Here is a 15209-nt window from a genome sequence, read left to right on the forward strand (position 1 = left end):
AAATATTGTTTAGAGTTTGAGAGTCAACTTTCAATAGTAATCCTGCTTAGGCCTACATCGTTTGCTTTAAGCAAGATAAGTCAAAGAGTGCTTCAACCTCCCGTTGGAGAGGATTAGTGTTGTAAGAATAATATGAAAAAAAAAGTTCAAATCGAACATTTGATCATCAAATTTTTTGGCTAGATAGTGAGCTCCTGCTTTTAAATAGGATCACTCACCCTATCCAAAAGTTGATGGTTAAAAATTATCCAAGTCCATCGGAACATTTATAGAATTTAAAAGGGCGAGTCCATACCGTCCATAGTCAAACTAATTCTCACCGAATCAATCGTGATCTTATCACTAAGATCATATGTGATCGGTTGTGTGTCAATTGCATGAACCCCACCAAACCTCTTTACATAGAATCTAATCTAGTAGGGATCTGAGTTTGACCAATTAGGTTCAAATCACCTTGATTAACACGGGACATTTTTATTTTTATCATAATATTATTTCATCAGCAATTATCTAAAAAATTCACTAAATATAATTAACTCGAAGAGTTTTGCCATTCTATTCCGAGACGCTTGCCCTTTTGCACGCTATTGTAATCATGTCGATCACTTCAGATAGTATTATTATTGAGATAAATTGCATCAACTTAAGGATGAGACATAAGGAAAATAATTTAGTCTTTTTAATCTAACAAATATAAATATTTTTCATACTTGTAAAGAGATTGCTAATAAGAGAGCTACTGAGAGTTTTTGAAGAGGTACAGATATTTTGATTTTTGGACATTTCCGGTTGTTGGTATACCCAAGCTGCTGAAGAATGTACAGCCTTGTTCACTTTGAGATTAAGAGATAAAAAAAGAATTTAAAATATTTTTTTCTAAAATTGTATATCTAATGTAGACTAGGTTATTAAGCAAGAGGGGTTTCCTCCGGTCATTCCGCTCATAGGCTAGGTGTAGGGGTGATGTTTTCCTCCCCTCCCCCTTTGGGTTGGCTTTTTACTCTCTCTTTCTACTATGCGGTCACTCTTTTCCTCGTAGTCGTCCACCCTGCAACTCCATTCTCATGTTGGTGTCTCCGCTGCAGTTGTCCATCCCTCCTCCTCCACTTTCAGCCAACCGCGCTTGCATCGTCTGCTGTGGACCTTGTCCCAGTCTTCAGCCTCGCTAGCGACGTTTGCTCTGAGGACGACGAACCTCGCCTTGGTCCTCTTCTTATCCTTTCGCCTCACCGTTGCTTACGATGTTGTCGTAGACCTCCTTTGTGTTGATCCCGGCCCACCAGCGCTTGCCATCACTACCTATCTGTTTTGCTTTGCCTCCCCCTATTTCAAGAGCCGGAATGTTGGGTCCTCCCACTAATTTGCTAATCTGTATCTCTAGATTCTCTAGTCGTGGATGTTATCGGTAGATCTACCCTATTCTTGTTGTTTTTGTTTATTTTTGTGTTGGTTTGGTAATAGAGCCTTCAAGCAATCGATATACTCCATCCCTAATGTGCCTGTATTCTCTCTAGGCATGTTGTATGCTCAACCTTTTAAGACTCATGTTTGCTTTTATCTGTTGTGCAGCTATGGTTGGCCAAGCGAATGTTTAATTTTAGAGCTTTGCTCTCTCTTTTTCTCTTATTGTGCATGAGAAACCTGTTCTTGATACGTTGCTTTAATTATCGTTTGGTCTATAATTCAGCCAAATATAAAGCTTGTTATTATGATTTTTACCCTATTTCCCCTCCGGTTGGTGACTATTTTAAAAAAAAAAAAAAGACATAAATGTGAGATAAAGTATAAATAAGAACTAAAAATTACTAAAGTACCCTTGATTTAATATATAAATTTAAATTATTCTTATTTGTTATAGATATGCAATACATATTCATAAGTATACAATGAGATATTTGGATGATGATAAAAAGAGGAGATATGTGGAAAATTTGAATTGAAAAAAAAATTGAGCATAAATAAATGAAACAGGTGAATGACGGTAGAAACGAAATGGATCACTTTTAAAATAATTTTAGTTAAATAAAAAAGATAAAATTATAATTAGACTTATATATAAAATAATATCAATAATATAATTAGAATAAGAAATTATAAAAAGAAGACGAAGAAGATAACTTTGAAGCGACGAGAGCTAACTAATTAGCTGACAAAACTCAGTAGGACTTAGCAATCTAAAAAGATATAGAGTAAAATATGAGTAACTTCTAATCTCATATTTGTCTCGTTTCAGTTTCACTACTACGTGAATGATAAATCTAAGTCTGGCCAAAGCTTTTATGAAGTCAAAGCTGCAATAGTTATGGTCATTAGACCGTTCTACCGACAAAAAGATTGGCGTAACAGTCCAACACTACTCATCATGATTGGAATTATTGCAGATGTATCCAAATGTACAGTTCTTGTCTTAAATGCTGCATTTTGCTGTCCTCATCCAAGTTCCAACATCCAAAGTGGATGTACAAACACACATGACTTCAAGGACTTACCCATTTTGCCGGCCTTGTAAGCACTTCAACTTTTTTTTTACTGTCATATATATATATATATATTTGATTATCTTCTTAAACTATTGAGATTTATTTTATTACAATATAACGCTATATGCATATGATTTGAATAAAAAAATGGTATAGTTTTAGTAGATTTAAAAAAAATAAAAATAAATGAATAATCTCTTCGATCCAATTCAGACCAAATTATAATTGTTAAATTTTTCAACTAAAATTATTGGTCCTTTCACCTAAATCAAATTAAATTTTTGTAGATTTATTTAGTAGATTGATTCCGATAACCAAACTATCCTTCCAGCTAAATCAAACTATATTTTTATAGACGTAATTAAGTTTTTCTACGGACTAAGTGTGTGAATTAAGTGTTTAAGTTTAGAGTTAATCAAATAATGGGAGGGTAAATTATAATTTCTCCAAAAATATTATCATGGTAAAAAGTGGCACCATCGTTGTTTGTACCAAGGAACAACTTTGGCGGGTTAGGTCATTCCGGGTCCGGGTAAACGGGTTCGGTCAATTTTACTATCCCGACCCAATAAAGAGGATAAAAAAAGAAGTTACTTTATTTTCACATAGGGACAAGCACAGTCTTTTGGCCAAGGGACCGTTTCGCTTTCTTTGGCTTTTTCTTGGAAACAACCCTGGAGAAGTGATGTTTTATTTTTGAGGACGACAACGTAAAGAGAGGTGTCTCTCTCTCTCTCTCTCTCTCTCTCTCTCTCTCTCTCTCTCTCTCTCTCCTAAGACCCAGTACTTGGGTTTTAAAAGTAAACAAACACGAGGAAGAAGAAGAAGAACGAAGAGGGGAGAAGCGAACCAGTTGGGTGACATAAAGGCTTTCCACTTTTAAAAGGGTTGGTGGATTTCCTGGTCGTCTTGGTTAGGTGAGCGCTTGGAGAAAGGAACGCAGCTTTTCTCTCTCCATCTCTATCTCTATCTCTATCTTCTCTCTCTTCTTTTATTGAATAGATTAGGGAGCCAGCGACGTGGCTTTGGATGTACTTGGATTGGCATTCCCCCGAGTTTGGGCTTTCTTCTAGACCCACTGTTGGTGTTGAACACGTCTCTCTGTTAAGATTTCTTTTTTCTTCCCTTTTATTTTTGGTGGTGTTTGTTGAAAAGGGAGATATGGGTTTTTTGGTAGTTCGTTAGGGAAGTGTCGAGGAATTATCGGCTGTGTTTCCGTTTAATGTTTCTGGGTAATTGAAGAAGAGAAGGAGCGAAAGGTGCGATTTTGGTTTGATTTTTTGGTTCCCGTTTAATCATTGGTAAAGATTTTGAGTATTTTTTTTTTGAGGCGTTTCCTTCGCTGGATCTCTTCTAAAACTTAGTTTGATTGCCCTTTTTTGGTGTGTTTTTGATTCGGTTCTTTTGATTGGGCCCATGGTGGTTTGGTCAGATTGTATTCAGTTGAATATAGATTGATGTATGGATTTTTCCTTCTACTGCGAATGTTATTGCCTTGCACTTTTGGTACCCTAGATAATTTTGGGCCATTAGACATAAACGAGCATTTTGGTGTCCTACATGGAGAAATGGCGCTTCCGCTGAGTTGTTTAGTATCAAATTTTAGTGGGTTTTTTTTTTACTTGAGTTCTATCTTTTACCGGAAGTTCTAGCTTTCCTTGATTCATCTGTACATCAAATCTGTTAAAAAAATATCCCTGAATGTTAATGGGATTTGTGTCTTTCATGTTTTGTTGTTTTAGCTCCTAAACTACGTTCTTTTTCTTCTTGTATTTCTGTTGTTTTGGCTTAGATTGGAAGAATGAAGAAACAGGGAACAACAACTATGAACTACTTTGTGTTAAACACCGGGGCAAAGATTCCAGCTATAGGGCTTGGAACATGGCAATCTGGAGGAGATATTTGCATTGAAGCCGTTACAACAGCTTTGGAGGTCGGATATCGCCACATAGACTGTGCTCATCTATATGGGAATGAAGGTGAGGTGGGGAAGGCATTGAATGAAGCTTTTAGTAATGGACTTAAGAGGGAAGATGTGTTCTTGACTTCCAAACTGTACTGTGCCACTAATTCTCACAAGAGGGTTGAGAATTCTGTGAGAGTTTCTTTGAAGAGCCTTGGTGTTTCATATTTAGATCTGTATCTAGTACATTGGCCAGAGAGTTCAGCTATTGAAGATGCTACTGATCCTCCATGGAAATCAGGAAGTGAGTACCGACAATTCTTGCAAAGGTTAAAGCCAATATGGAAGGCTATGGAAGGTCTCGTTGGCATGGGTCTTGTTCGTGCTATTGGTGTTAGCAATTTCAATGTTCAGCAGATTAGGGAATTGCTTCACTTTGCCAAGATAGTTCCAGCAGTCAATCAGGTATGTTTATCTCATATTTCTTTTCGCATGTCTCAATAGTCAATAATCTGCATTTCGATGTGCTTAAAATGAGTAAGAGAAAGTTTCTGAAAGCTAATACAGAGGAAGTGTGTAAGAAACTAACGTATACTGCTATAGGCTGAGTTGTAATGCAAGTATGCAACTGATTGAAGCATACATATTGCTTTCTAGGGAAGTCAGATCATGGTAAGAAATACTATTTTATTGTTCATTGAAGGTTTCTTAGTGGTACACTTGAAGAGTTCATCAGCTGCTGGTTATTTTGATAAAATGCCAGCTTTGGATATACCGACTTTTCTAAATTATTGTTGAATATATATCTTCAGAATTCCCTAATAGAAGTCAACCTGGCAAGAATTGCATAGCTGTTTACAAGTATGTTCTGTATGAAATCAAGCAGGAATTGATACTTTGTGCTGCAAGCTTTCTTCTTTCTTTTGTGCTTAACTTTAGATCAACCAGCATCTTAAGTTATTAGCTATCCTTCTATATTAGAAGTTCTCTGAAATTTCTTTTTCCTTATCTTAGTAAGATTAAAATGCTGACTCCACAATCGATAACCACATGACAATGCAGACTTTCTATGTTAATTAATGATTAGAAACTAAGGCAACTATAGAAAAGAATCGCCCAAATCATATTACCATTATATCCATGTATCAGGACCATTTCTATCAGGGGTTTTTTCTTGTCAAAATTATAGTTGTCTTCTTTGTTATATAGCAGAAACTGTGATTTATTTCTTTCTTCAATATGTTTATATAGCTATTTAAAGCCAGTTTGTCTGGGAAAATTACTTTGAACTGTAAAATGAAGTGCTAGAAATTGATAGATAGGATTACTTATGATATTAGGACATAGAGGACTTGGAGGTTGCCAGTTGGTGCTTTTGGTAGATGAGAGAATCTTGAGTCCTTGACTCAAGAGGAAAGAGTATCTGAAGGACTGCAGTGATCCCATATGTTGTACCGAGAAATTTTGATGCGGCTTTTGTTTGATTTATCTCTTTAACTTATAGCTTGTTTAAGTGATTTTGGAGAATGTTTCATGCAGCTGATTCAAAATGGTTGGGAGTTGGGACGCAGTTCCTGTTTAGCTGACTTAATATCAATGATCATTCTTGCTCTTGTTTTGCTGACGTAATACCCGTTGATTATTCTTAGGTGGAGTTGCACCCTTTTTGGAGGCAGGATGAGCTTGTAAAGTTTTGTCAAGAAAAAGGTATCCATGTGTCTGCACACACTCCATTAGGAGTGCCTGCAACTCCTGGTATGCCAACGACTGGTGCTAGCCTATCTGATAGTGGATCAGAAGATGAACTTGGGACCCCTAGGATATCATTTAGAAGATCAAGATCAGTGCACGGACCAATGTTGAAGCTTTCTGTTGTTACAAATATTGCAGGGTACCATAAAAAGACAGCCGAGCAGGTAATGCTACAACCTTTTTTATTTTGTAGATTATCTGAAAATTCAACTTATTGTTCTAAAATATGGTCTATGCGGTCACATTTGCATTTGCGGTCTCTTTGGGGCTTGGAGGCTCCATATAAGACCAATCAGTATAAGCGAAACATAGTATGTCATTATCTTTTTCTAAATCCTTATTGTACTAATATATACAGTAAACTGATATTAAACTATATATTAATGTGCTTTTTAAATAGTCTTTTATGATTATAAACTTGAGTGTTACAAAAGAAACATATGTGCCTCAACTGCCTACATTTACACCCATCTACTGCACATGTGTTGTACAATCCCTTGACCAACCACATCTCCTGGATGCCTTTTATAGCATCGTTTCAAATTCTTCAAAGCTACAAATTGTTTTCTTGGTCTGATTGGTTTCGTTTAGAGTTGATATGAAAAGCGGTCAAGTGACTAAACATATATATCCATGGTAAAGATTAAAAGTTACTCTAGCAATATGAAGCATAAGAGGAGGAAGAAAATGAGTTGACATCCTTTTTGTCAGTAATAGGATTTTTCATACATAGCTGAAATTCTCCTCCTTATCACTGAATGGCATTGAATAGCATGAGGTACTTGTTTAATTTGATTGCAGATGCTGTCTAGATATAGCCATATAGGTTGCTTTCTTTATCTAACTTCTGAGATGGATTACGGTAACTTAAGGAACGATGGATTCTTTCCTTTCTGCTTCATTAGAGTGAATACAGGAAGGCAAGATGCGAGCTAAACTGATCTTATTTCAAAAGTTCAATTCAAGTAAAAGTATCACAGTGAAAGTAAATGTTAACCTATATATATATATATATATATTTTTTTTTTTTTTATTAAATTTTATATTTATCTAGGTAGGATGAAATGGACAAGTTCTGTATTAAGATATCATATATCACATCTAAAGCCCTAAGATTACGATATGAATGTAAATATGGATAAGCTGATAAGTTTTTATTTACCGCTTGTTTTTGTTTCTTTCTCTCTTCCTCTTGTCCATTACATAAAAAAAGGTTAATATATTTCCCCGAAAGGTCTAGAGTCATCTACTGCTCTAAGTGTAGGACCATATGATTTCCATTAATATGTTCATATTGGAGTGATTACTGATGGGCTATAATCAGTAACAAGAACTTTACTGAAGATCTAAACTCATGGTTTTGATGGCACCAGTTGATGTCTCATAATCTCATTTGATATGACTGGAAGACAGTTGAGGTTCTGTTCTATATCATGATTTACAACTTTGATTCTGGTTCAGTTGTGTTAAAAGATTTCTTAATCACAATCGAGTGAGTTTCTAGTTTGCATGTACTCCAATCATGTGTACTCTCAACAGACGAGATAAAACCAGAAATGACATTTCACAAACTCATTTTCCTTCTCGTTCAGTAAATATGGAAGATCCAAGTTCCGGCCTTTTGCTTTTAGATAAGTTTAGTCCATTTGGCAGTACTTCCTTTTTGGGTGTGTACATCATCTTTTTCTACCATTCAGCTCTATTTAGTCTATGTTCCGCCAACGTGTCATTCCTAGCTGCTTCTACCAGTCTTTTCTTGTCTTCTTGACTCCTCCTGAGTAGTGACACCTTAAACTTGAATTGAGGCAACAGTGCACAAATAGATGCATGATTTTGTTTCATTTTCTAGTGTTGTGGGATTGATTGCAGTAAATAGTATAATCAAGGGTGCATTTCTTTTTAAGCAACCGTGTTGTGCAATTCACTCTGTTGTTGGATCAGTTTCCTTTTGAAAAGCTAATGGAATTATATATCTTTCCTTTAATCCAAAATTAGTTTAGATGTTATGTAAATACATCCAGCATACATGGTGAATTGAGCTGCATTGTTGTGTGTGTGTATATATATATATACATATTTGGGTGGATTAAATGCACAGTTTTCTTGATTGCATGTGTTTTCCCTATTTGACAGGTAATTCTTCGATGGGGACTGCAGCGAGGAACGAGTGTCCTTCCGTGCAGCCTAAAGCCCGAGAGGATACGTAAAAACATAGATATTTTTGACTGGTCTTTGTCTGATGAGGAGTGGAATAGGATGAATAGGATTGAACCACAAGTATGCCTTTTTGGAAACGGGCCCATGAACATATCCGAGAGCGGGTTCCTTTCTGGACGTGGTCCTCTCCAGGCTGTGCATGAGATAGAAGATGACACTGAATTCAATTGTTGACAAAGGGGGCTATCATACATTTCAACGGGCAGGGTCTTCAGGAGTAGAGGATGTTTACAGTGCAGCATTATAGTTTGTAATATCCGTCAACTCTCCCTGTTATAGGAATTTTAGCATTGATTCATGGAGACGATATGTACTTGACCTTATCATTGTTTGAAATTAATGACAGCTCTCATCAAGAAAAGTCTCATTGCACAGCAATTGTGGATATTTGATGTTTCTTTCTCCAAAAAAAAAAAAAGGGTATATATTTGTTGCTGCTATATGATGGGTAGTATTGAAAGTTGTTGTTAACTAGTCATTGTGTTTAATTACTCTCTCTATATGAGATAGGGGTTGTTTACTCAAACATGACAGAATGGAAATAGTGGAATAACTCCAAATACTTATATAGCAAGATCCATAAGATTGCATAAGGAAATACTAAGGCTAAATGTGATCAAGGGACTATGCAATATGTGTAAATAAATACATGTAGTGTAACCAAAGCACATCATACAGTTCAGTGAAGTGATAATATTCTATAAAAAATAAAGAGACTGAGATTAATAACTGAATAAAGTTCTTGATTGAGTACTATATTGACTGCTTTTACCGTATACAGACATGTATGTACATACATAATGGATGTAATTTTGATGCCTCGCTCTTGATCAGCAAGAAAATGTCAGATACTTAGAGAGGACCAAATTAATTCTTTTATTTAACAAGTGTAACTCACATCTTAATATGCATATGGTATCTCCTCTGATGGATATAACCTCCTTATCTATAGAAGGAAATGGATCTATGAAGGCGAAAAGCTCAAAGAGTTGTGAGGATATATGAAAGGAAATGAACGATAAGGTCAAGAACTCGGCCAAGGATGTGCAGATAATATGTACACCTGATATCTGAATGCCAGAGAAAGCATCTTGGAGTCAGCATATCACATGTTTCCAAATAAGCTGCAGAATTCAGGGATGAAGCCACTGGAAGACCTTCAATTTTGGCAAGATATAAGGTAGACTTGTCTCATTATATAGCTTTGCTGGCAATACTAATGTTGTCAAGCCATAGAACTAATTGATAGGTTAGAGGCCTCAGTTTAGGGGAGTCACTTAAGCAAAGACAAGCAATCTCAAGCATCTGCATCATCTGACTGTCATGCTTCTTATCATATATTAATTGGTCAAATACCTCAGCACCACGGTCCTCCTCCTTCATTCGAAGAACCCAAGAAACAAGCTCCCTGCCTCCTTTCAGTTTGCACATATCCACTGGCCTGTTACTTGTAAGCAACTCCAAGAGAACGACACCGAAACTATACACGTCACCCTTGAAAGTTGCTACCGAGGATTGGCCATATTCAGGAGGGATGTAGCCCAATGTCCCCACTAGATCGGTGGTCACATGAGTGTCATAGGGCAGAATTAGCCTAGCAAGCCCAAAATCAGCTAAATGAGCTTCAAAGTTCTCATCAAGAAGGATGTTACTTGATTTGATGTCGCGATGAAGTATATGAGGCTGGCATGATTGGTGCAAGTATGACAATCCTCGCGCTGCACCTTGAGCTATCTTAAGCCTTCTATCCCAATCTAGTGTAGACCGGTCATCGTGCTTTTCATGAAGCCAATAGTCCAAGCTCCCGTTCTCCATGTATGAATAGATTAAGAGTCTATCGCTCCCAATTCTGCAATATCCTTGAAGAAGAACAAGATTCTTGTGTTGAGCTCTAGAAAGGGTTTCTACCTCTGCTCTGAATTCCCTCTCCATCTGTCCATAGTCACCAGAAAGCCGTTTGATTGCAGTGTTTGTGCCATCCGGTAGAGTTGCTTTATAAACTAGACCAAAGCCCCCACAGCCAATTATATTAGCTTGGTCGAAATTGTTTGTGGATCTCAAGATATCATTCACGGTTAGCTCTTTGTTGTTGCTGTTCTGAAAAAGAAGCACCAATGAGGATGCCGCCGATTCAAAATTTCCATTGGCATCTGCAACAGCCTTTGTGGCATGTTCCTGCCTTCTCGAACCAGCTCTTGACACAAATAGGTAGATGATAACAAGAACAAAAGCTGTTCCAATTCCAATGCCAATGGACATTCCTATGATAGCACCTTTATTCTTTTGCCTTCGGCTTGCAGATTGCACAGCAACCTTAGACTGACATGAAGTTAAATGAAGAACACATAGACCTGGGTTTCCCTCAAAATCCGAGCTGGAGAAGGTTGAGAATTGGCCGCCTTCTGGAATCGGACCAGACAAATTATTGTAGGCCACACTGAAGCTTGAGAGAAAACTGAGCTTCATGAGCGTGGAAGGTATACTTCCAGTGAGATTGTTGTGTGACACATCTAAAGTCTCTAAGCCTGACATGCCTGATAGCTCCTCAGGTATTGTCCCTGATAGCCTATTCCTGCTTAAATCTAATACATGGAGATTCTTAAGATCTCCAAACCCTGGCAATATCCGTCCAATAAGCATATTATTGCTTAGGATTAAAGAAGGTGGGAAGCTGCTAACCTGATTGTACTGTAATCCCTTCCCAGTAGTATTCCGTTTAATGAAGAATAGGAAATCCTCTGTCTGTGTCGGTTGCTGCGAGCTATTGCAACTAATAAGACCCTTCATCTTTGCCAAACTAATCGGGATTTCTCCAGTGAGTGAGTTGTTGGAAAAATCCAAATAGAAGAGATGCTCAAGATTTCCTATCCATGAAGGAATGGTCCCATCCAAGCGATTCCATGACAAATCCAAAACCTTCAACTTGGTAAAAGTAGCCAGCCAAGGTGGTATCGATCCCAAAAGATGACAGTTTGCTATAACAAGGACCTCTATGTTTTGGAATCCATGAATCCCGATCAGCGGCATTGCCTCTCCATCAAAGAAATTCTTTGTCAGGACCAGACCGGTAAGGCTCGGACAATCCTGTAGGATTCCCAAGGCTGAAGATAAATTTGAGAAGCTGTTATTCGAAAGTGAGATGTAGGACAGTGAGCTAAGATTCCTGAAACTGATAGGGATTTCACCACTAAGGCTGTTCCTAGCAAGATTCAAGGTCCTCAATTCCAAACATTCAGACAGATCATATATAGAACCACTGAACAAATTTGTACTGAGATCGAGATAGCTCAACCGAGTCATGGCGGAGCAATTGAGTTTAATCTCTCCACTCAGAGAATTGTTTCTTAAATACAGCACTCTAAGTGGTGACAAATTCAACAAGGAAGATGGCAAATAACCTCTGAAACTATTAGATAGCGCAGAGAAATATTCAAGCATCTTAAGGCTACCGAAAACATTTGGGATATTGCCATAAAATGAATTGAATGAGAGATCCAACTGAATAAGGTTAGAGAGATTACTGAATCTTGTGCTCATCCTTCCTGATAGCTGATTTCCCTGAACAGATAGCATCCTCAAAGATGACATCTCGAACAAATCATCAGGCAAGTTCCCTGAAAACCCATTCAGATCCACGGCGAGCTCCTCAAGGGATCCACAATTCCCAAAACCAACCGGGAAATCGCCTGCGAAAAGATTCATTGAGAAGTGAAGGACTTGAATTATGGCAGAGGAATTGCAGATGCTTGTGTCGATGCGGCCGGCGAACAAATTGAAACTTATATCAAATTTGGTCAGATTGGTCGAGCCATTGAGGACTGGGTGACTACCATCGAATGTATTATAGGAGATGTTGAACACCTGAATCGAAGGAAGGTACAAATCCATTGGAATGGAGCCGGAGAGCTCGTTACTACTAAGATCAAGGTACTCCAATTGGCGGAGATGAAACAGCCGGATTGGAACTGCTCCTCTCAGGAAATTGGAGGCAAGCTTGAGCAATCGTAGATAAACCAATCCAGCCAATGAATCGGATATAGACCCTTTAAGCTTCATGGCCTGGAGATCCAACTCGACCACCCTCGGGCTTAAACCCATCGAAGCATCACAAGAGATTCCAACCCAGTTGCAGCAATCAGAGGAGGAAGAAGAATCCAAGGTCCAACCTTTGATCTCAGAATCGAGCCCCTTGGAGAAGCCCTGCAACGCATATAAATCCGCAGAGCTGCATGAGCTCAGGTTCTGGGAATCGATGGGTTTAGCCTGGAAGGAGAGCAAGATCAAGAGAAACCCCCATGGGGCTCCCATGCTCCTCATCTCAGCTGATGCCAGAACCAGGAAATAGGAGAAAGAGGAGGAGTACACAAAGAAGGCTCCTTTCGGCCTCAGGAGCTATAATTGGAGAAACCCATTTGATCTCCCACGAGATTCTTGCTGCTTGTGCTGGATTTTTGGAGTTCTACCATCTAAACAAGCACAGAGCCAGAAGTGGGTAGCAGAAGAGATATCTTGGCAGTGAAGAGAGACAGAGACAGAGAGAGAGAGAGAGAGAGAGAGAGAGAGAGAGAGAGGTTGGGTTTAGTTTGGTTTTGACTCCTGAGTGTCATCATAAAGAATAACAACCACTTCGATGACTCCAATTCTTCAACTCGAATAATTCTTTATTCAGCTTATTACAATATACATTAAAAGAGAAATGCTTCACATTTTCGAAGAAGATCCCCTCAATAGCATATTTATTTCGTCATAATCTACACTTAATCATGATACGCTGTATTTTGATTTGGGAAGTCCACTAGAGAGAGAGAGCATTTGGCGGTCGAGGAGAAAGAGGAAGCAAGCGACCGGGGGGAGCCGGTAGGGCTGATGTCGGGAGAAGTCAAAGGTCAAAAGCGGGCGCGACACGTGCGTCGCCGCTTTAGCCAACGCCCGATTCAGCGATAGGAGAGCGACCGCACAGGGGTTAAAGAAAAGATCGCTGTCTAGATTCGATTCACCTCTTTGTCTCATCATCATATATCGTCCGTGCGGAGTCGTATTACTAACGTGGACTTCGCGGTGAGAGTTCCTGTCTCGGTTTAATTAGGTTTTAGGTGAAGGATTCGAGAGAGGGGTGATGACGGGACGGGGGGAGTCGGTGAACGGGTAGAGGGGGAGGTTTGACTTTTGGAAATGCGGACAGAGACGGATGAGATAGACAAAGAGAAACTAAAACGTGTCACATTACTGACCGTTGGGAGTTGCGCCTGTGTAGAGGGGTTCGTACGGGATCGATCTAGATGCAAAATATTACTCACAACAATAACAAGCTCCATCTTGGACTTTAATTCAAAAAAAAAAAAAAAAAAAGGGCTCCATCTTGGACTTTACTTTCCACGACAAATGCAAGCAGAATCAAATGAGTTTAGATGTAAAATGTTCGACATGTAGAAGAGTGCACGCATTGTCTTGTAACCTCTAAGCAAAGTCAACTCTGATGTAGATCTTGTTCCTTAGCCCACGAAAGCCTTCAGTCCTCGTATCTTGTTCACGGGGCATTTATTAGCAGCTAATAAGATTAGAATTTTAGCATCATTAGGAAGACAGAGAAAATAAAAACAAACTAAGAGAAGAAAAGAAGATAAAAATTACTCACCACTTTGTGTACCAATCTGTGGTAGGAAATTACAAGTTTAGGTACTTATGAGCTTAAATTTTTTTGTCAAAAAAAATTAAAAATTAAGTATGCGTCTGATTTGATCCGTAATGATTTATAATTTACCCCATTTTTAGAAAGATTAGTATTTATGTTTAATCTATAATCAGCTTGCAGATTGATGATAGAAAAAAAAAAAAAAGAAAAAGGAAGAGAGAGAGAGAAGAAGATAAAAAGGAAGATTGCAACCAGACGTCCAAAGGAAGGACTTTTCCAGTGGCTTTTGTGCAGATCCCCGTGAGGGGCACTTCCTCTTTTGCTTCTTTAATATCCACGTCGAGAACAAGATATTGGAGTCTTTCGTATGGCTGTGGACTGTGGTGCATGTTTAGAGTAAAAGTAGTGGCTTATTATTACGACAATTTGCCGTGCTGGAGTTAGGTATGACTCCACTTCACACTACAGATATAGGTAATCCAATGTATTTTAACATTATAATTTCTTTTCGCCATTATAATGCCTTCCTTAATTTGCCCTCTCCTACACTGTGTAAGGTTTAGTCTCATAGTTAATGCCAATACTGATACCATGCCATCTATTCTGATAAATTATATGAAAACAAGGAACAAAAAATGGATAGTACTTTGAATTTTAGCGACCATCATTAAATTTATATTTCTATTTCAAAAAGGATAAGAAAAGGAAAAGAAAAGAAAAGAAAATGCAACAATCCGACATTGAGTGAATTATCATGAGTTGAAAGAATGATTTAATTAATTATTTCCTCCATAGCACTAAAGAAGCCAACATGAAGCACTAAGAATGCAACTTAGAATAAGTATCATTTATTTCTGGGTAGTGGAGAGAATGGCTTTCTAGTTGGAACCAATTAGACATCAGCAATTGAATGCCTTTTGCATTATGGGATGGCAATATCTGCAAATTAAAAGGACTCAATGAGCACTAACTTTGAAATATTTGGTGATATCATTCGCAAGATCTAGCTGGGCTCATCTACGATCAAGCCTGCCTACCATAGAAGATATTAGTGTCAATTAGTATACAAATGCCATTGCTTTCCTTCTCATCGCCTAAAAGAAGAGAAGATGTCAACGTAGCTAATCTAATGTAAATGGAAAAAGGCACACTAGTGGCTTCATCTGCTTTCTATGGTTAGGCATGAAAAGTTGGTTAGTTGGGCATCTTTTCCTTATAGTGGATG

General features: G+C 38.1%; 2 protein-coding genes across 5 annotated transcripts; one reads left to right on the forward strand and one right to left on the reverse strand.

Moving 5' to 3' along the window:
* The first annotated feature begins 3199 nt into the window (after positions 1-3199).
* On the forward strand, positions 3200-8713 carry LOC140784392 (NADPH-dependent aldo-keto reductase, chloroplastic-like). 4 transcript variants are annotated; one of them, XM_073131780.1, is made up of 4 exons: positions 3200-3397; positions 4273-4848; positions 6033-6299; positions 8269-8713. In XM_073131780.1, exons 2-4 carry the CDS (start codon positions 4282-4284, stop codon positions 8524-8526), a joined length of 1092 nt encoding a protein of 363 aa, XP_072987881.1. In that variant the 5' UTR covers positions 3200-3397; positions 4273-4281; the 3' UTR covers positions 8527-8713. The 4 variants fall into 4 exon arrangements, with proteins under 4 accessions (XP_072987881.1, XP_072987882.1, XP_072987880.1 ...); XM_073131781.1 differs by having other exon boundaries at positions 3396-3583; XM_073131779.1 differs by lacking the exon at positions 3200-3397 and adding an exon at positions 3415-3739.
* A 335-nt stretch (positions 8714-9048) lies between these two features.
* LOC140785362 (phytosulfokine receptor 1-like) lies at positions 9049-13050 on the reverse strand. The gene has a single exon (XM_073133234.1). The coding sequence runs from the start codon at positions 12667-12669 to the stop codon at positions 9547-9549; it is 3123 nt and encodes a 1040-aa protein (XP_072989335.1). The 5' UTR covers positions 12670-13050; the 3' UTR covers positions 9049-9546.
* Positions 13051-15209: the final 2159 nt, after the last annotated feature.

The sequence above is a fragment of the Typha latifolia genome, chromosome 3 (assembly GCF_019914945.1).
Source record: "Typha latifolia isolate L0001 chromosome 3, TyphaL0001v2, whole genome shotgun sequence".
Classification (NCBI taxonomy): domain Eukaryota; kingdom Viridiplantae; phylum Streptophyta; class Magnoliopsida; order Poales; family Typhaceae; genus Typha; species Typha latifolia.